General features: G+C 46.4%; 1 protein-coding gene across 8 annotated transcripts in view; it reads left to right on the top strand.

Moving 5' to 3' along the window:
* The window catches only part of PPFIA3 (PTPRF interacting protein alpha 3), a 113,769-nt gene that overhangs the window by 21,551 nt on the left and 71,678 nt on the right, over positions 1–20,540 (top strand). For all 8 annotated transcript variants that reach the window (XM_073656417.1, XM_073656416.1, XM_073656422.1 and 5 more), the window contains one exon: positions 7,774–7,875. In XM_073656417.1, coding sequence (XP_073512518.1) covers positions 7,774–7,875 — 102 coding nt within the window. The remainder of the gene's footprint in view (positions 1–7,773; positions 7,876–20,540) is intronic.

Raw genomic sequence — 20,540 nt, 5'->3', positions numbered from 1 at the left:
ACATAGAATTTTAAAATCGCCAACTGTCAGTTCCTATGTAGGAAGTAGGAACTAAAGGCAAATGCAGGCATTCTGCTGCAAGTTCTTATGAAATAATAGTTAGATTTAAAATGTATGTAAAAAAATTTTTTGTATAACTGTAATTTCTGGAGAGCTTGCAACAGAATGTCTGTGTCTGCATCTAGCTCCTCCTTCCTACATAGGAACTGAAATTTGGTGCTTTTAAAATTCTATATAGGAAGGAAGAGCCAGAGGCAGACACAAACATTCTGCTGCAAGTTCTCCTGAAATGACAGTTACACTAACTTTTTATTTAAGTTTTTACATAGATTTAAACTGTAACTGTCATTTATGGAGAACTTGCAGAAGAATGTCTGTGTTTGCCTTTAGCTCCTCCTACATAGACTTTTAAAAGCACCAACTGTAATTTCCTATGTAGTAAGAAGAAACTAAAGGCAGACACATACATTCTGCTGCAAGTTCTCCTCAAGTTTAAATGTATGTAAAAAAAAAGTAAATAAAAAGTTAGTGTAACTGTCATTTCAGGAGAACTTGCAGCAGAATGTCTGTGTCTGCCTCTAGCTCCTCCTTCCTACATAGGAACTGACATTTGGTGCTTTTAAAATTATATGTAGGAAGAAGTAGCTAGAGGCAGACGCAGATATTCTGCAATTTCTACTGAAATGACAGTTACTCTAACTTCTTATTTATTTTTTTACCTAATTTAAACTGTAACTGTCATTGCTGGAGAACTTGCATCAGAATGTCTGTGTCTGCCTTTAGTTTCTCCTTCATACATAGGAAATCACAGTTGATGCTTTTAAAATTCTATGTGGGAAGGAAGAGCTAAAGGCAAACACATGCACTCTGCTGCAAGTTCTCTTGAAATGACAGTTACAGTTTAAATCTATGCAAAAAAATAAATAAATAAAAAGTTAGACTAACTGTCATTTCAGGAGAACTTGCAGCAAAATGTTTGTGTCGGCCTCTAGTGCCTCCTTCCTCCATAGAATTTTAAAAGCACCAACTGTCATTTCTTGTCTAATTAATGGGAAACTCTGTCTTCTCTGAATACAGATATTACCCATGAATTGAGAATGAATGATCAGTCCAGGAGGTGAAATAAGCGGATTTTCACGTGTACTATTGAGTAATGAAAAAAAAATAAATGACAGTTACCCTTTTAACAGTAACTATTATTTCCAAACATTATAGAGACTCCAAAGTGGTTGGGATCTGGGTTCTCAGACCTCTACTATCGCTCAAAATCCCCAAGCTTTTGCATGAGCCTCTCTCAAACACTGCTCTATTCGAGTGGTGTAGAGGCCCATATATTTAATATTGAACCCTTACACCACTCATGCAGGAGCTGTGCACTTCAGAGCATAGCTTTGATTGATTGGTGGGGGCCTCAGGACCTGGACCCCCCACCGATCTGCAGTCTTTTGCAGTCACTAATATTTAGAAAATATATATAATTGGAAATTATAGTTCTTCTTAAAATGCAGCAGTTTTGGTCTAAAAAGCTAGAGAATAGAGTTAGTGCGAATCAATGTGCAAGACCCAGTCTTGCAATTTTCACACTGGCCACTGGGGCGATTTTTAGACTCATACATCCTATCCTTTCAGCAGGCTCATTATCATCACAGGCAGGATTAAAATGATAGATAGAATCGCTATACATAGCTGATATCGCACCAATCACAAAAAGTGCTGTCACAGCTCAAATGCTCCTCCTCCTTCACAATGACCTTTGCACACACTCATTAGATGCCTCAATACAAAAAATATGGCTGCTAATGTACATGTGCTGTATAATTCTACAATAGCCCCAGTTGAAAGTGTGAAATTTGCAAGATTTTTCATTTTTAGTTTTAATACAGATTGTAGTATGGGAAAAAAAAAACAATTTTGAAAAATACACTTAACATAACATTTATACAATAGGTCATGTACTGATGACACATTCCCTGTAAGATGAACATTTTATGAGATCTGTAAAATAAGCCATTAATGATGAATCTATAGGGCGTTCTGGTATGCTATAGCTCCAGTAAATGATCACTGGTATATCAGGCAGCAGAGCTGTGATTCATTACCACCGATGCCAGTAACCGAACCGAGTGGTCCTCCTAATAATCCTCATTACCCAGCAGGGGTTAAGCCTATGAAGCATCCAGGCTTAGTGAGAAACATCCTCTGCTGCAGCAAAGGTTTCTTTACTCAAAATGTTTTTATTCAACCAGTGATCAGCAAGCTGTGGCCGCACTGGTATCCTGTAACTACACCTTCTGGCATGCCATGGGAGCCACATGCTTAAAGGGTTACCCAATACATTATTTTATCACCTATCCAAAAATATAGAATGAGTGGGGGCTGCACTACCAATCCATAGAACACGTGTCCTGTGGTCCCCCAATTTCTACAGTCTGAGTGGGCAGAAAAAAGCCTTTACTTACACAACAATTGTAAGGCTCGTTTTGAGTTTGCCAAAAGACATGTGGGAGACTCACCAAATGTATGGAGGAAGGTGCTGTGGTCAGACGAGACCAAAATTGAACTTTTTGGCCACAAAAGGTAAGCGCTATGTCTGGCACCAAACGAACACTGCTTATCACCCCAGGAACACCATTCCCTCAGTGAAACGTGGTGGCAGCATCATGCTGTGGGGATGATTAGCAGCAGAGACAAGTAGATTGATCCATTCTTCAGGTGCCTTTTGCTTGGAAATGATACTTCAGGGAAAACCTCACATCACTTTTTAAAGGAGTTGTCTACTAATTTACAACAGTTGCTTAATGGGCAAAGGTTGATGGAGAAGATTAAAAAAAAAAAAAACATTGTCACTTATTGGATCAGCGCTGCTCCTCTGTTTTGTCAGGTTTTTGATTCCCAAAATGTATGGAAGAAGGTGCTGTGGTGTGGTGGTCAGATAAGACCAAAATTGAACTTTTTGGCCACTAAGGTAAACTGTATGTCTGGCACCAAACCAACACAGGTCATCACCCTAAGAACACCCTCCCCACAGTGAAACATGGTGGTGGCAGAATCATGCTGTGGGGATGTTTTTTGGCATCAGTGACAGGGAAAATGGTCCGACTCAAGGGGAAGATAGATGGTGCGAAATACTATTCCTGAGCAAAACCTGTTTCAGTCAGTCAGTAATTTGAGACTAAGATGGAGGTTCACCTTCCAACAAGACAATGACCCAAAGCATACTGCTAAAGCAACACTTGAGTAGTTTAAGGGGAAATGTTTAAATGTTTTGGAGTGGCCTAGTCACAGCCCAAACCTTAATCCAATGGAGAATCTGTGGTCAGACTTGAAGATGGTTATTCACCAGAGGAAACCATATAACTTGAAGGAGCTGGAGCAGTTTTGCCTTGAGGAATGGGCAAAAATCCCAGTGGCAAGATGTGGAAAGCTCATAGAGACTTATCCAAAGCGACTTTCAGCTATAATTGCTGCAAAAGGAGGCTCTACAAAGTACTGACTTTAGGGGGGTGAATAGTTATGCACCATGAAGTTTTCAGTTATTTTGTCCTATTTGTTGTTTGCTTCACAATAAAATAAAAACCAAATGTTCACAGTTGTCAGCATGTTCTTTACATGAACTGATGCAAACCCTCAAAAAAACAGTGAAATTCCAGGTTATTAGATAGCAAAACACGAAAAATGCCAAGAGGGGGGAGTGAATACTTTCTCAAGCCACTGTATATTAAAAACATAATTGTTTTTTCCAATCCAAAGTTAAAGAAATTTAAAATAAATGGATAAATAAATAAAAAGAATCACCACATTTGTCATCGCTGAATCTGAAAAGGTCAGATCTATCAAAATATAAAATTAATCAGCACACTCTGTAAACAACTTAAAGAAAATAGAATCTAAACGCCAAAATTGATGATTCTGTCATCGCACTTCCCTTCCCCCCCAAAAAATGTAATGTAGAGCAATGAAAACATTGTATGTATGCCAAAAGGGTACCAATAAAAACTACAGATCACCACACAAAAAAGTTACGTGGCTCGGAAAAAATGTCAACACTAACAAAGTTGTTTAGTTTTCTTTACAAAGTTCTGAATATTTTAAAACTGGAAAAAATAAATAAACTATTTAAAGAGTAACTGTGATTTTTATTTCATAAATTATTAGTACATGTGAAAATAAGCAAATTTGTAATGTATCTTATCAGAGAAATCTGCTTCTTTCTCATCCTGGACTGATCTTTCAATTCATGGGTTACAGTTGTAAAATCTGTATTCAGTGGAGACCTTTACTGAGAAGGAGATGACAGTTGGTGCTTTTAAAATTCTATGAAGAAGGGAGGAGCTAGTGGCAATTCTACTAATTCGACAGTTACAGTTCTCCATAGAACTTTATGAGCACCAACTGCCATCTCCTATCTCAGTAATGGGAAAATCTGTATTCACTGAAGACACATTTTACCCATGAATTGATAGTGAAAGATCAGTCCTGAGGATGAAAGAAGCAGATTTCTTTGATAAGATTATTACAAAGTTTCTTAATAATACGCATAAAAATATAATTTATGGCGGAAAAAAAAGTTAAAACGATGGTTACCCTTTGAGATTTAGACTGGCAGATAAGGTCACACACCAAATATATATAAATATGTAATATATATACCAGTATATAAAATCCATAATTGCAAAATTATCTATCAATATAATATAGTTTTCTATCAAGCATAAGTGACATTTTTTTTACTTCTATTTATGTATTTGAAGCTAAAAATCATATTTGCTATTGGGTTTCATTAAAATGTTTGCACACTTTGCATTTTGTACCCTCCGTGTTGCATTTTATATTGCTGGCTTCAGCATGAGTCAACTGACAATCCATCAGTGAGCGCTTTCTTTTAGTATGATGGAGTTTGTAACCCTTTAATGTGTCCTATTCTGATCTGCTCTCTGATTTATGACCACAGACCACATCAAAGTTGAATGTGCAGGGAAACAAGTAATCTGTAAAAAAAAAATTTTGCAAATTTTTTAATGAAATCCGATTGGAAAAATAATTTTTTAGTGAATTATACATGCATTTAAATAAAAAAATTGTAAAAAAATATAGCTGCCCCAAAAAACATGGGAAGAAGATTAAATACAAAATATTAAATCAGAAACAAACAAACAAAAATAATATTTTAGTACACGAGGTCACACACATGCGGTGCAGAGGCATAGTGTCCCATTGCTGACAACCTAGATGATTAAAGTAGCCAGGGCTTGCTTTGACGTCTACATAGGTTCCTGTGCAGAGCGCAGCAGCTGATGGTAAACTCATATTGATTGCTGCACTCTGCATAGGCAGCAAGTGAAGAAATTACAAAGGATGCACTGTGCTCTTCGACGGGTGACCACCTTTGCTCTCAATTGTAATTTTGTGAGATGAGAGACAGAGACTTGGTGGGGAAACTCTCCTAAATAAATATAATAGTGTCCCCAGTTCAAAACAAAAAGAAGAAGCAAAAGACAAATAAGCAAATAAAGCACTGATTACATAATTAACTAAGTTTTTACTTACTTTTTCTAACCCTAATCAGGGTTTGGGGTTGTACTAGGGGTAGGGTTTGGCATAGGACTAGGGATGGGGTTTGGGGTAGGACTGGGACTAGGGTTTGGGTAGGACTAGGGTTTGGGTAGGACTACGGCTACGGTTTGGGGTTTGGAGGAGGCCTAGGGTTTGGGGTAGGACTAGTGCTCGGGTTTGAGGTTAGGACTAGGACTAGGGTTTGGGGTAGGACTAGTGCTAGGGTTTGCGGTAGGACTAGTGCTAGGGTTTGGGGTAGGACTAGTGCTAGGGTTTGGGTTAGGACTAGGGCTAGGGTTTGGAGTAGGACTAGTGCTACGGTTTGGGGTAGAACTAGTCCTAGGGTTTGGGGTAGGACTAGTGCTAGGGTTTGGGGTAGGACTAGTGCTAGGGTTTGGGGTAGGGCTAGAGCTAGGGTTTGGGGTAGGACTAGTGCTAGGGTTTGGGGTAGGACTAGTGCTAGCGTTTGGGGTAGGACTAGTGCTAGCGTTTGGGGTAGCACTAGTGCTACGGTTTGGGGTAGCACTAGTGCTAGGGCTTGGGGTAGGACTAGTGCTAGCTTTTGGGGTAGGACTAGTGCTAGCGTTTGGGGTAGGACTAGTGCTAGCGTTTGGGGTAGGACTAGTGCTAGGGTTTGGGGTAGGACTAGTGCTAGGGTTTGGGGTAGGACTAGTGCTAGGGTTTGGGGTAGGACTAGTGCTAGGGTTTGGGGTAGGACTAGTGCTAGCGTTTGGGGTAGGACTAGTGCTAGCGTTTGGGGTAGGACTAGTGCTAGCGTTTGGGGTAGGACTAGTGCTAGCATTTGGGGTAGGACTAGTGCTAGCTTTTGGGGTAGGACTAGTGCTAGCTTTTGGGGTAGGAATACTGCTAGGGCTTGGGGTAGGACTAGGGTTTGGGGTAGTACTAGGGTTTTAAGTAGAACTAGGGCTTGGAGTAGGGCTAGGGATAGAATGTGGACCAGGCCTAGGATTACCATTCTAACTAAGGTTGGGGGAGGGTTTCGACTAGGGCTATGGTTAAGCCTAGGGTTTACACTAGGGCTGGGGTTAAACCTAAAGTTTGAACTAGGCTAGCTTAATAAAATTGTCAAATAATAAAACACAAAAAATGTAATAAATACAAACTAAAAAAATAACAGTGTATGACTTTAATTTTAACTTTTTACATCATTTTGTCTAACCCTAACTATGGTTAAGGCTAGGGTTTGGGCTTGCATTAGGTTTAGAGTAAACGGTTAGACTAGGATTAGGGTTACGACTAGGTTTAGGGTTAGGGCTAGGTTTATAAAATTGTTGCATAGCAAAACACAAAAATGTAATAAAAAAATAAATAATATATACATTTATCAATTTTAAGCCTAACTGTCCCAATGTTAGGGGTTACAAAATATGCTGGCAAATCACGCTACCCCCTCAAACTTTTCTTCTTCTTTGCAATCCAGACCTTTGCTGCTGCAAAACCTGACTTTTTTTTTTCCGACAACATACTTTTTTTTTAAGAATTCAAGTGATGGTCGCTTTATCAGGAAGTCAATCTCCATCATCTGTGCAGAGTGATACTTCATCACCTTTCTCACAAATCACTCCGGGCACTCCAGGTCGATCCACAGATTTCCATGGTCTATAAATATTCACGGGAGTCCCTGGGGGGGGGGGCATATAACCAGCAACTTTCAGATTATTTTCTATGGGGGACAAGTAAATGGTTAATAATATGTCATACTGCAAAGCATTTGTGAATTGTCTGCATTAAAAGGTAATAAAAAAATAAATAACCTAAAAAGCCATAGAAAAGTTCTAGTGAGGTGCCCGGTTACACAAAGCAGGCAGTGTGCTGAAGGGGGTCTGTGTAGGACTCGCTCCCCTGGGAGCGTTCGGAGACCGGGGTTACACAAAGCCGCCAGTGTGATCCTACTGCCGCTCTCACATCCCTTCCTCACCTTCGTGCAATTGGCAGAAAATTAACTTTTTTTTCCCCCCTTCTTCATCTGGTTCTCCATAAGACATTTTAAACCTCGTCCGCTGCATGTGGCCACTCCGCGCTTCCACTGTCGACAGGGATAACTTACAAAATCCTCTGTAGAAACTGCTGAAGGGAATCAGATGGGTGTCCCTGAAATCTACACCTTTGTAAAACTTTTTTTTTTCTAAGAATGTACTTTTTTTTTTTTTTCTGGTATATTTTTACACACATTGCATTTTTTTCTATTGTTTTCTTTAGGAATTTGCAGCGCTCACTAAGGAGTTGAACTTGTGTCGTGAGCAACTTCTGGAGAGAGAAGAGGAGATCGCTGAGCTGAAAGCAGAGAGAAATAACACTCGGGTGAGTTGGGAAGCGACAGTGGGAGTGTTTCTGGCTGGTAGTAGCCCGAGAAGGGGTTGTCTCTTCTCTCCCCTCCTATTTCAGCACCGGTCAGGTTCAGGAGCAGCTGATGGAGGAGAGAACATTTACACTGGATTGTAAAGAATGTTTACATTAAAGATTGCGTTAAGTTATATACTAGATAATTTTCTAGTCTGGTGTAATCAATCTGCTTTTTCATGCAGTTAGAGATACATCTACATCTCCAATATCTATTTATCTATGTAGACAAATGCTCAACGATCTATGAGCCGAAACGTCACAAATCGATCACAAATGATGGACATGCACCATGTGTCATCTTGGATTAGTGCTCTGCCTATCTATCTATCTATCTATCTATCTATCTATTGATCACCAAAAAGGCAGATGTAGTTCAACATTTTGGCTCAATATAGATATCTCCCTCTTTTTTTATCTTTTTCTTTCTCTCCCTCTCCATGTCTGTGTCTGTCTCCCTCTCTCTCTCCTTCTCCGTGTTTCTCTGCCTCTCCATGTCTGTGTCTCTCTCCCTCTCCGTGTCTGTGTCTCTCTCTCCCTCTACGTGAATCTCTCTCCCTATCCGTGTCTTTTTCTCTCTATTCCTCCCTCTCTGTGTCTTTTTCTCTCTTCCTCCCTCTCCGTGTCTCTCTCTCCCCCTCCGTGTCTTTTTCTCTCTTCCTCCCTCTCTGTGTCTTTTTCTCTTCCTCCCTCTCCGTGTCTCTCTCTCCCTCTCCGTGTCTCTCTCTCCCTCTCTGTATCTCTATCCCTCCCTCTCCTTGTCTCTCTCTCCTTCTCCGTGTTTGTCTCCCTCTCCTTGTATCTCTCTCCCTCTTCGTGACTCTCTCACTCTCCGTATCTGTGTCTCTCTCTCCCTCTCCGTGTCTCTCTCTCCCTCTCCGTGTCTCTCTCTCCCTCTCTGTGTCTCTCTCCCTCCCTCTCCGTGTCTGTGTCTCTTTCCTTCTCCGTGTCTGTCTCCCTCTCCTTGTCTCTCTCTCCCTTTCCGTGTCTCTCTCTGTCCCTCTCCGTATCTGTCTCCCTCTCCTTGTCTCTCTCTCCCTCTCCTTGTCTCTCTCTCCCTCTCCTCGTCTCTCTCTCCCTCTCCGTGTCTGTGTATCTCTCCCTCTCCATGTCTGTCTCTCTCTCCTTCTTCGTGTCTCTCTCCCTCTCCGTGTCTGTGTCTCTCTCTCCTTCTTCATGTCTCTCTCCCTCTCCTTGTCTCTCTCTCCCTCTCCTTGTCTCTCTCTCCCTCTCCTTGTCTCTCTCTCCCTCTCCGTGTCTCTCTCTGTTCCTCTCCGTGTCTGTGTCTCTATCCCTCTCTGTGACTCTCTCTCCCTCTCCATGTCTGTCTCTCTTCCTCTCCGTGTCTGTCTCTCTCTCCGTGTCTGTCTCTCTCTCCGTGTCTGTCTCTCTCTCCGTGTCTGTCTCTCTCTCCGTGTCTGTCTCTCTCTCCGTGTCTGTCTCTCTTTCCCTCTCCATGTGTCTCTCTCTCTTCCTGTCTGTGTCTGGCTCTCTCTCTCTCGTATCTGTCTCTCTCCGTGTCTCTCTTTGTCTCTCCCTCTCCGTGTCTCTCTCTGTCTCTCCCTCTCCGTGTCTGTCTCTCTCTCCCTCTCCGTGTCTCTCTCTGTCCCTCTCCGTGTCTGTGTCTCTGTCCCTCTCCGTGTCTGTGTCTCTCTCCCTCTCCGTGACCCTCTCTCCCTCTCCGTGTCTGTGTCTCTCTGTGTCTGTGTGTCTCTCTCTCTCTGCGTGTCTGTCACTCTCTCCCTTGCCGTGTCTGTGTCTCTCTCCCTCTGTGTCTGTCTCTCCCTATCCGTGTCTTTTTCTCTCTCTTCCTCCCTCTCCGTGTCTCTCTCCCTCCCTCTCCGTGTCTGTGTCTCTCTCCTTCTCAGTGTGTCTCTCCCTATTCTTGTCTTTTTCTCTCCCTCCCTCTCCGTGTCTGTGTCTTTCTCCCTCTCCCTGTCTGTGTCTTTCTCCCTCTCCCTGTCTGTGTCTTTCTCCCTCTCCCTGTCTGTGTCTTTCTCCCTCTACTTGTCTGTGTCTTTCTCCCTTTCTGTGTCTTTCTCCCTCTCTGTGTCTGACTTTCTCCCTCTCTGTGTCTGTCTTTCTCCCTCTCAGTGTCTGTGTCTTTCTCCCTCTCCATGTCTTTCTCCCTCTCCTTGTCTGTCTTTCTCCCTCTCCGTGTCTTTGTCCCTCTCCGTGTCTTTCTCCCTCTCTGTGTCTTTCTCCCTCTCCGTGTCTGTGTCTTTCTCCCTCTCCGTGTCTGTGTCTTTCTCCCTCTCCGTGTCTGTGTCTTTCTCCCTCTCCGTGTCTGTGTCTTTCTCCCTCTCCGTGTCTGTGTCTTTCTCCCTCTCCGTGTCTGTGTCTTTCTCCCTCTCCGTGTCTGTGTCTTTCTCCCTCTCCTTGTCTGTGTCTTTCTCCCTCTCCGTGTCTTTCTCCCTCTCCGTGTCTTTCTCCCTCTCCGTGTCTTTCTCCCTCTCTGTGTCTCTTTCTCCCTCTCTGTGTCTCTTTCTCCCTCTCTGTGTCTCTTTCTCCCTCTCCGTGTCTGTGTCTCTCTCCCTCTCTGTGTCTGTGTCTCTCTCCCTCTCTGTGTCTGTCTCTCTCTCCCTCTCTGTGTCTGTCTCTCTCTCCCTCTCTGTGTCTGTCTCTCTCTCCCTCTCTGTGTCTGTCTCTCTCTCCCGCTCCGTGTCTGTCTCTCTCTCCCTCTCCGTGTCTGTCTCTCTCCCTGTCCGTGTCTGTCTCTCTCTCCCTCTCCGTGTCTGTCTCTCTCTCTGTGTCTGCCTCTCTCTCCCTCTCTGTGTCTGTCTCTCTCTCCCTCTCTGTGTCTGTCTCTCTCCCTCTCTGTGTCTGTCTCTCTCTCCCTCTCTGTCTGTTTCTCTCTCCCTCTCTGTGTCTTTCTCCCTCTCCGTGTCTGTGTCTTTCTCCCTCTCCGTGTCTGTGTCTCTCTCTCCCTCTCCGTGTCTCTCTCTCCCTCTCCGTGTCTCTCTCTCCCTCTCCGTGTCTGTGTCTCTCTCCCTCTCCGTGTCTGTGTCTCTCTCCCTCTCCGTGTCTGTGTCTCTCTCCCTCTCCCTCTCTGTGTCTGTCTCTCCCTCTCTGTGTCTGTCTCTCTCTCCCTCTCTGTGTCTGTCTCTCTCTCCCTCTCCGTGTCTGTCTCTCTCTCCCTCTCCGTGTCTGTCTCTCTCTCCCTCTCCGTGTCTGTCTCTCTCCCTGTCCGTGTCTGTCTCTCTCCCTGTCCGTGTCTGTCTCTCTCCCTGTCCGTGTCTGTCTCTCTCCCTGTCCGTGTCTGTCTCTCTCCCTGTCCGTGTCTCTCTCCCTCTCTGTGTCTGTCTCTCTCTCCCTCTCTGTGTCTGTCTCTCTCTCCCTCTCTGTCTGTCTCTCTCTCCCTCTCTGTGTCTTTCTCCCTCTCCGTGTCTGTGTCTTTCTCCCTCTCCGTGTCTGTGTCTTTCTCCCTCTTCGTGTCTGTGTCTCTCTCTCCCTCTCCGTGTCTGTGTCTCTCTCTCCCTGTCCGTGTCTGTGTCTCTCTCCCTCTCCGTGTCTGTGTCTCTCTCCCTCTCTGTCTCTCTCTCCCTCTCTGTGTCTGCCTCTCTCTCCCTCTCTGTGTCTGTCTCTTTCCCTCTCTGTGTCTGTCTCTCTCTCCCTCTCTGTCTGTCTCTCTCTCCTTCTCTGTCTGTTTCTCTCTCCCTCTCTGTGTCTTTCTCCCTCTCCGTGTCTGTGTCTTTCTCCCTCTCCGTGTCTGTGTCTCTCTCCCTCTCCGTGTCTGTGTCTCTCTCCTTCTCAGTGTGTCTCTCCCTATTCTTGTCTTTTTCTCTCCCTCCCTCTCCGTGTCTGTGTCTTTCTCCCTCTCCCTGTCTGTGTCTTTCTCCCTCTCCCTGTCTGTGTCTTTCTCCCTCTACTTGTCTGTGTCTTTCTCCCTTTCTGTGTCTTTCTCCCTCTCTGTGTCTGACTTTCTCCCTCTCTGTGTCTGTCTTTCTCCCTCTCAGTGTCTGTGTCTTTCTCCCTCTCCATGTCTTTCTCCCTCTCCTTGTCTGTCTTTCTCCCTCTCCGTGTCTTTGTCCCTCTCCATGTCTTTCTCCCTCTCTGTGTCTTTCTCCCTCTCCGTGTCTGTCTTTCTCCCTCTCCGTGTCTGTGTCTTTCTCCCTCTCCGTGTCTGTGTCTTTCTCCCTCTCCGTGTCTGTGTCTTTCTCCCTCTCCGTGTCTGTGTCTTTCTCCCTCTCCGTGTCTGTGTCTTTCTCCCTCTCCTTGTCTGTGTCTTTCTCCCTCTCCGTGTCTTTCTCCCTCTCCGTGTCTTTCTCCCTCTCTGTGTCTCTTTCTCCCTCTCTGTGTCTCTTTCTCCCTCTCTGTGTCTCTTTCTCCCTCTCCGTGTCTGTGTCTCTCTCCCTCTCTGTGTCTGTGTCTCTCTCCCTCTCTGTGTCTGTCTCTCTCTCCCTCTCTGTGTCTGTCTCTCTCTCCCTCTCTGTGTCTGTCTCTCTCTCCCTCTCTGTGTCTGTCTCTCTCTCCCGCTCCGTGTCTGTCTCTCTCTCCCTCTCCGTGTCTGTCTCTCTCCCTGTCCGTGTCTGTCTCTCTCTCCCTCTCCGTGTCTGTCTCTCTCTCTGTGTCTGCCTCTCTCTCCCTCTCTGTGTCTGTCTCTCTCTCCCTCTCTGTGTCTGTCTCTCTCCCTCTCTGTGTCTGTCTCTCTCTCCCTCTCTGTCTGTCTCTCTCTCCCTCTCTGTCTGTTTCTCTCTCCCTCTCTGTGTCTTTCTCCCTCTCCGTGTCTGTGTCTTTCTCCCTCTCCGTGTCTGTGTCTCTCTCTCCCTCTCCGTGTCTCTCTCTCCCTCTCCGTGTCTCTCTCTCCCTCTCTGTGTCTCTCTCTCCCTCTCCGTGTCTCTCTCTCCCTCTCCGTGTCTGTGTCTCTCTCCCTCTCCGTGTCTGTGTCTCTCTCCCTCTCCGTGTCTGTGTCTCTCTCCCTCTCCCTCTCTGTGTCTGTCTCTCTCTCCCTCTCTGTGTCTGTCTCTCTCTCCCTCTCTGTGTCTGTCTCTCTCTCCCTCTCTGTGTCTGTCTCTCTCTCCCTCTCCGTGTCTGTCTCTCTCTCCCTCTCCGTGTCTGTCTCTCTCCCTCTCCGTGTCTGTCTCTCTCCCTCTCCGTGTCTGTCTCTCTCCCTGTCCGTGTCTGTCTCTCTCCCTGTCCGTGTCTGTCTCTCTCCCTGTCCGTGTCTGTCTCTCTCCCTGTCCGTGTCTGTCTCTCTCCCTGTCCGTGTCTCTCTCCCTCTCTGTGTCTGTCTCTCTCTCCCTCTCTGTGTCTGTCTCTCTCTCCCTCTCTGTCTGTCTCTCTCTCCCTCTCTGTGTCTTTCTCCCTCTCCGTGTCTGTGTCTTTCTCCCTCTCCGTGTCTGTGTCTTTCTCCCTCTTCGTGTCTGTGTCTCTCTCTCCCTCTCCGTGTCTGTGTCTCTCTCTCCCTGTCCGTGTCTGTGTCTCTCTCCCTCTCCGTGTCTGTGTCTCTCTCCCTCTCTGTCTCTCTCTCCCTCTCTGTGTCTGCCTCTCTCTCCCTCTCTGTGTCTGTCTCTTTCCCTCTCTGTCTGTCTCTCTCTCCCTCTCTGTCTGTCTCTCTCTCCTTCTCTGTCTGTTTCTCTCTCCCTCTCTGTGTCTTTCTCCCTCTCCGTGTCTGTGTCTTTCTCCCTCTCCGTGTCTGTGTCTCTCTCCCTCTCCGTGTCTGTGTCTCTCTCTCTCTCTCCGTGTCTCTCTCTCCCTCTCCGTGTCTCTCTCTCCCTCTCCGTGTCTGTGTCTCTCTCCCTCTCCGTGTCTGTGTCTCTCTCCCTCTCCGTGTCTGTGTCTCTCTCCCTCTCTGTCTCTCTCCCTCTCTGTGTCTGTGTCTCTCTCCCTCTCTGTGTCTGTCTCTCTCTCCCTCTCTGTGTCTGTCTCTCTCTCTCTCTCCGTGTCTGTCTCTCTCTCCCTCTCCGTGTCTGTCTCTTTCCCTTTCCGTGTCTGTCTCTCTCTCCCTCTCCGTGTCTGTCTCTCTCTCCCTCTCCGTGTCTGTCTCTCTCTCTCTCCCTTCCTCTCCATGTGTCTGTCTCTCTCTCTCTCCCTTCCTCTCCATGTGTCTGTCTCTCTCTCTCTCTCCCTCTCCGTGTCTCAGTCTCTGTCTCTCCCTCTCCTTGTCTCTCTCTGTCCCTCTCCGAATCTGTGTATCTCTCCCTCTCCGTGTCTGTGTCTCTCTCTCCCTCTCCGTGACTCTCTCTCCCTCTCCGTGTCTCTGCCTCTCTCCCTCTCGGTTTCTCTTTCCCTCTTCGTGTCTGTGTCTCTCTCCCTCTTCGTGTCTGTGTCTCTCTCTCCCTCTCCTTGTCTCTCTCCCTCTCCTTGTCTCTCTCTCCCTCTCCATGTCTGTGTCTCTCTCCCTCTCCGTGTCTCTCTCTCTTCCTCTCTGTGTCTGTCTTTCTCTCCGTGTCTCTCTCTCCCTTTCCATGTCTCTCTCTCCCTCTCCTCGTCTCTCTCTCTGCGTCTCTCTCTCCCTCTTAGTGTCTGTCTCTCCCTATCCGTGTCTTTTTCTCTCTCTTCCTCCCTCTCCGTGTCTGTGTCTCTCTCCCTCTCAGTGTCTTTCTCTCCCTATTCTTGTCTTTTTCTCTCCCTCCCTCTCCGTGTCTGTGTCTTTCTCCCTCTCCGTGTCTGTGTCTTTCTCCCTCTCCATGTCCGTGTCTTTCTCCCTCTCCGTGTCTTTCTCCCTCTCCGTGTCTCTCTCCCTCACCGTGTCTCTCTGTCCCTCTCCGTGACTGTGTCTCTCGCCCTCTTCATATCTGTGTCTCTCTCCCTCTCCATTTCTATGTCTTTCTCCTTCTCCGTGTCTGTGTCTCTCTCCCTCTCTAAGTCTTTCTCCCTCTCCGTGTCTGTGTCTCTCTCCGTGTCTCTCTCTCCCTTTCCGTGTCTCTCTCTCACTTTCCGTGTCTCTCTCTCCCTCTCCTCGTCTCTCTCTCTGCGTCTCTCTCTCCCTCTTAGTGTCTGTCTCTCCCTATCCGTGTCTTTCTCCCTCTCTGTGTCTCTCTCCCTCTCCGTGTCTCTCTCTCTCCCTCACCGTGTCTCTCTGTCCCTCTCCGTGACTGTGTCTCTCGCCCTCTTCATATCTGTGTCTCTCTCCCTCTCCATTTCTATGTCTTTCTCCCTCTCCGTGTCTGTGTCTCTCTCCGTGTCTGTCTCTCTCTCCCTCTCCGTGTGTCTCTCTCTCTCTCCCTCTCCGTGTGTCTCTCTCTCTCTTCCTCTCCATGTGTCTGTCTCTCTCTCCCTCTCCGTGTCTCTCTCTGTCTCTCCCTCTCCTTGTCTCTCTCTGTCCCTCTCCGAATCTGTGTATCTCTCCCTCTTCGTGTCTGTGTGTCTCTCTCTCCCTCTTCGTGTCTCTGCCTCTCTCCCTCTCAGTTTCTCTTTCCCTCTCCGTGTATGTGTCTCTCTCCCTCTTCGTGTCTGTGTCTCTCTCTCCCTCTCCTTGTCTCTCTCTCCCTCTCCTTGTCTCTCTCTCCCTCTCCTTGTCTCTCTCTCCCTCTCCTTGTCTCTCTCCCTCTCCATGTCTGTGTCTCTCTCCCTCTCCATGTCTGTGTTTCTCTCCCTCTCCATGTCTCTCTCTCTTCCTCTCTGTGTCTGTCTCTCTCTCCTTGTCTGTCTCTCCCTCTCCGTGTCTCTCTCTGTCTCTCCCTCTCCGTGTCTCTCTCCCTCTCCGTGTCTCTCTCTCTCTCCGTGTCTCTCTCCCTCTCCATGTCTCTCTCCGTGTCTCTCTCTCCCTTTCCGTGTCTCTCTCTCCCTCTCCGCATCTCTCTCTCTGCGTCTCTCTCTCCCTTTTAGTGTCTGTCTCTCCCTATCCGTGTCTTTTTCTCTCTCTTCCTCCCTCTCCGTGTCTGTGTCTCTCTCCCTCTCAGTGTCTTTCTCTCCCTATTCTTGTCTTTTTCTCTCCCTCCCTCTCCGTGTCTGTCTTTCTCCCTCTCCGTGTCTTTCTCCCTCTCCGTGTCTTTCTCCCTCTCCGTGTCTTTCTCCCTCTCCGTGTCTTTCTCCCTCTCCGTGTCTCTCTCCCTCTCCGTGTCTCTCTCTCTCCCTCACCGTGTCTCTCTCTCTCCCTCACCGTGTCTCTCTGTCCCTCTCCGTGACTGTGTCTCTCGCCCTCTATATGTCTGTGTCTCTCGCCCTCTTCATGTCTGTGTCTCTCTCCCTCTCCATTTCTATGTCTTTCTCCCTCTCCGTGTCTGTGTCTCTCTCCCTCTCCGTGTCTGTGTCTCTCTCCCTCTCCGTAGCAAAAAGAACTTCGGCACTCCATACATGAAAATATAAGAAATATTGTATCTAGACTAATGTCACTTTGAAAAATGAAGGTTTTTTGCGCATAATTTGGCCAATTTATGTGTGCCCATCAACCACGACAAGGTCACCTTCGTACGATGGGAAACTACGCTATGCTACCACTGGATATGCCACTCTTGGGCTGTAAGCCTGTATGGACAATATGTCTCTGCTTGGGCTTTTAACCTACAATGTATGGGCTGGTAGAGCTAGTTAAAACCACCTGTGACTGAATGGGAGGGACACATGGTCAGAAAAAAGGCTGTCAAACTTCTAATAGTGTGAACACGTACCTGCTGCAATGCTCCAGGAGCGGGATCCCAAAAATGATTAATAGAAAAAAGAGAGGGGTCGCTCACTGGTCTATTCGGGTGCTCTGAAGAAAAGAGTAATCTCAATAGCAAAAAGAACTTCGGCACTCCATACATGAAAATATAAGAAATATTGTATCTAGACTAATGTCACTTTGAAAAATGAAGGTGGCCAAATTATGCGCAAAAAACCTTCATTTTTCAAAGTGACATTAGTCTAGATACAATATTTGGGATCCCGCTCCTGGAGCATTGCAGCAGGTACGTGTTCACACTATTAGAAGTTTGACAGCCTTTTTTCTGACCATGTGTCCCTCCCATTCAGTCACAGGTGGTTTTAACTAGCGACCCCTCTCTTTTTTCTCTCCCTCTCCGTGTCTGTGTCTTTCTCCCTCTTCGTGTCTTTCTCCCTCTTCGTGTCTTTCTCCCTCTTCGTGTCTTTCTCCCTCTTCGTGTCTTTCTCCCTCTTCGTGTCTTTCTCCCCCTCCGTGTCTTTCTCCCTCTCCGTGTCTTTCTCCCTCTCCGTGTCTTTCTCCTTCTCCGTGTCTTTCTCCCTCTCCGTGTCTTTCTCCCTCTTTGTGTCTCTCTCTCCCTCTCCGTGTCTGTCTCAATCCCCTCTCCATGTCTGTCTCTATCTCCCTCTCCATGTCTGTCTCTATCTCCCTCTCCATGTCTGTCTCTATCTCCCTCTCCATGTCTGTCTCTATCTCCCTCTCCATGTCTGTCTCTATCTCCCTCTCCGTGTCTGTCTCTATCTCCCTCTCCGTGTCTGTCTCTATCTCTCTCTCCGTGTCTCTGTCTCTCTCCCTCTCTGTATCTGTCTCTTTCTCTCTTTGTGCCTGTGTCTCTCTCCCTCTCTGTGTCTGTTTCTCTCTTCCTCTCTGTGTCTGTGTCTCCCTCCCTCTCCGTGTCTCTTGCTGTCTCTGTCTCTCTCTTTGTGCCTGTGTCTGTCTCCCTCACTGTGTCTGTCTCTCTCTTCCTTTCCGTGTCTGTGTCTCCCTCCCTCTCCGTTCCTGTGTCTCTCTCCCTCTCTGTCTGTCTCTCTCTCCCTCTCTGTGCCTGTGTCTCTCTCCCTCTCTGTGTCTGTCTTTCTCTCCCTCTCTGTGTCTGTCTCTCCCTCTCCGTTCCTGTGTCTCTCTCCCTCTCTGTGCCTGTGTCTCTCTCCCTCTCTGTGCCTGTGTCTCTCTCCCTCTCTGTGCCTGTGTCTCTCTCCCTCTCTGTGCCTGTGTCTCTCTCCCTCTCTGTGCCTGTGTCTCTCTCCCTCTCTGTGCCTGTGTCTCTCTCCCTCTCTGTGCCTGTGTCTCTCTCCCTCTCCGTGCCTGTGTCTCTCTCCCTCTCCGTGCCTGTGTCTCTCTCCCTCTCCGTGCCTGTTTCGCTCTCCCTTTCCGTGTCTGTCTCTTTTTCGTGTCTGTCTATCTTTCTCTCTAAGTTTCTCTGTTTTTGTATCTTCGTGTCTCTCTCTCTCTGTTTCTCTTTGTCTGTCTATCTCTCCGTGTTTATCTTTTCCTATGTGTCTGTGTGTCTCTCCCTCCACGTCGGTCTCTTTCTCTCCGCATCTGTCTCTTTCTCTCTCTCTCTGTCTCTCTCTCTGTCTGCCTGCCTCTATCTTTACCATCACCTAATGATTAAATTAATGAAACCTGTGGGGTCAACCAAGGATCTAATGTGTGTGGTATACTGGCCAACTTCCCTAGAAAAGGGGAGACCTCCCAACCCAAAAGAGTTGACAACTCTTCCAAGGTGCACAGTAGCCTCCAGGACAACAACTCCTTATGTGTTTTCTGTTCATGACGCCAGTCTGGAGCTGTAACAAATTCTACCCCAGCACCGGACATGTTCAGGGGCATGACCACAAAAACCTATTCGGGGGTGGGAAAAAGGTGTGGCTTTATTTTGACTAACCTCCTCAAACCTTGCATCCGAGAGCATGTGGTTGCCTTTCCTATGATTCTCTCTGAAACTCTTTTGTTTGGGAAATCAAAACCTAGACCGAGTGGCTTAACTTGTCTATCCCCAACACAGCAGCTCACAGCTGTCCCATATATATGGTCAACATTACTGAATTTGTTAAGGTCATTAGTGTGTGAAGTCTATTTGGTGTGAACCTGAAGGCCATCTGTTCTTCTCTGTTATCAGCCATTCCTGCTTGGTGATAGGTTGACTTTAATGTTCTTCTATGAGATGGCAGAAAAAAAATCCTTGGCCGCCTAGTCTTTACTTTATATCTCATACCTTTAGTCCTGAGAAGCTCCGAAATCACGGCATGAGTATTAGTAGCTCCTTTTATGACTTTTCAAGTTTCGCATTTGGTGTTTACTGCTCCTTTCAATGTTTTGGACAGGAAAAAAAAGTTTTAACACTTTAATGTTTAATCAATGGTAGAACGCTGCGGCCCTTTGCACCCAAATAAATGTGTCGCTGGTGATTTATCGTTGGCATTACCTTCTGCTTTGACGATGCCCTTGTCTTAGATTGTTACAAGGTGTTGAAAGGTAGGCTTTAAAATCTCCCGTGGACTGATATGTTTCTGGCTCCTGGAGCTTACATTATGTTGTCCACCCTGCCCATAAAAACAAGCATGCCTACATAATTGTCAGGTATGTAAGCGGAGTGGTTTACACCCTTATTTGAGAAGTTGAGTGGGTGTTCCTAGGAGAACACAAGAGATTATATAAGAAGCCCTTATATTGAGATTCTTCTCCTCGGTTGAGTTGTTTGGGGCATATTTGCCCTTGAGGCTTTCGTCGAAAAGCTGAAGATGAGCTGATACGTTTTTTTTTATGTTTTGTCTGAAGATCCTGATCCCTGGATGATATATCAGGAATGTCAAATAGCTGCAACACCTTTCCATGCACATCTTAAAACATTTTCTTGTCATTCGGTGGAAGCCAGAAGAAAAAGCCTGCTCTAGATACCTAATGATTAGAGCACAAGTTGCATATCACTGACTTAAAGGGGTTATCCAGTGAACATAAGTTACCACTCATCTATATGGGATGTAAGGGGTAAAGTTTCTCCTTGTGGAAACAGTCAAGTCGATGTAAGATTTGTAGGCCATGCAATGCTCTTGTCACTATGGTGTTGGGACTATGGGTGCTAACTTGGTCCCTAGAACTAGGGGCACCCTAGTCTATCCCTGTCTCTGGGATTACTCCTGAAGGTGGAGATGCCAGGATCATGTGCCTTGCTATTCTAATATATCAACCCTTATCTGTCCCCTCCCCCCACCACTAGTGGGAAGCTGAAGTGTAAAGAAACACACTAACCAGACAAACAAGGGAAGACGGACAGGGATAAATGAAAATACTAACTGTGACGAAACAGCTTCTTATCTTAATCAGCCAGACGTCTAGATTTTTAAGCCAAGAGAAATGCACTATTGTGTTTCTGTTTCTTTGGTGGGTCAAGAAGGACAGACCAGTATTTGTATAACCCTGAATGTTGTCTTCTCTTGGTTCTGAAACAATGATGTTTGTTACTATGCTAATTGCATATTGTACTTAAGCCAGCTAGATGTTTATTTACAAGAGCCCCCTGTTATACCAACTATTTAAATTGATTAAATGCTCAAACAATGAGACCTGAGCCCTGTGGAATAATACCCTCTCTAACCCTTGCCCAGTGGATGTGTACTTGAAAGAACAAATGTGAACTATTTAAGGAACATATGCCTCTGTACCAGACAGAATTGAAAGAGACTTTACAAGGAGAATCAAAGATCAGACTCTTCGGACCATCAGCTTGATAGCATGGCTTTATCCAAAGAGACACAGATTTGGATTGTACATGATTCCAGCCTAATGTTATATGGCCCTGGCTGGAAAGATACAGATCTTCTCCATTGACCATCAGAAAGCCCATTGATACATTTGGGGAAACCAGGTTGGGACAATGAGGTCACCTGGCCCCATGGATATGTTGTTTGGGGTTGCCAGGTGGGACCCTCTGGTCGCCTGGAACCCATGGAGACATTCGGAGAAGCCATATTGGGACCAGCCGGTCATCTGACCCCATGGAAACTCTCGAAGAGGCCAGGGTGGGACACTCGAGTCTCCT

The sequence above is a fragment of the Phyllobates terribilis genome, unplaced genomic scaffold (genome assembly GCF_046119375.1).
Source record: "Phyllobates terribilis strain yellow unplaced genomic scaffold, ASM4611937v1 Scaffold_12__6_contigs__length_324123572, whole genome shotgun sequence".
NCBI lineage: Eukaryota > Metazoa > Chordata > Amphibia > Anura > Dendrobatidae > Phyllobates > Phyllobates terribilis.
This window is presented reverse-complemented; position numbering and strand designations above follow the sequence as displayed.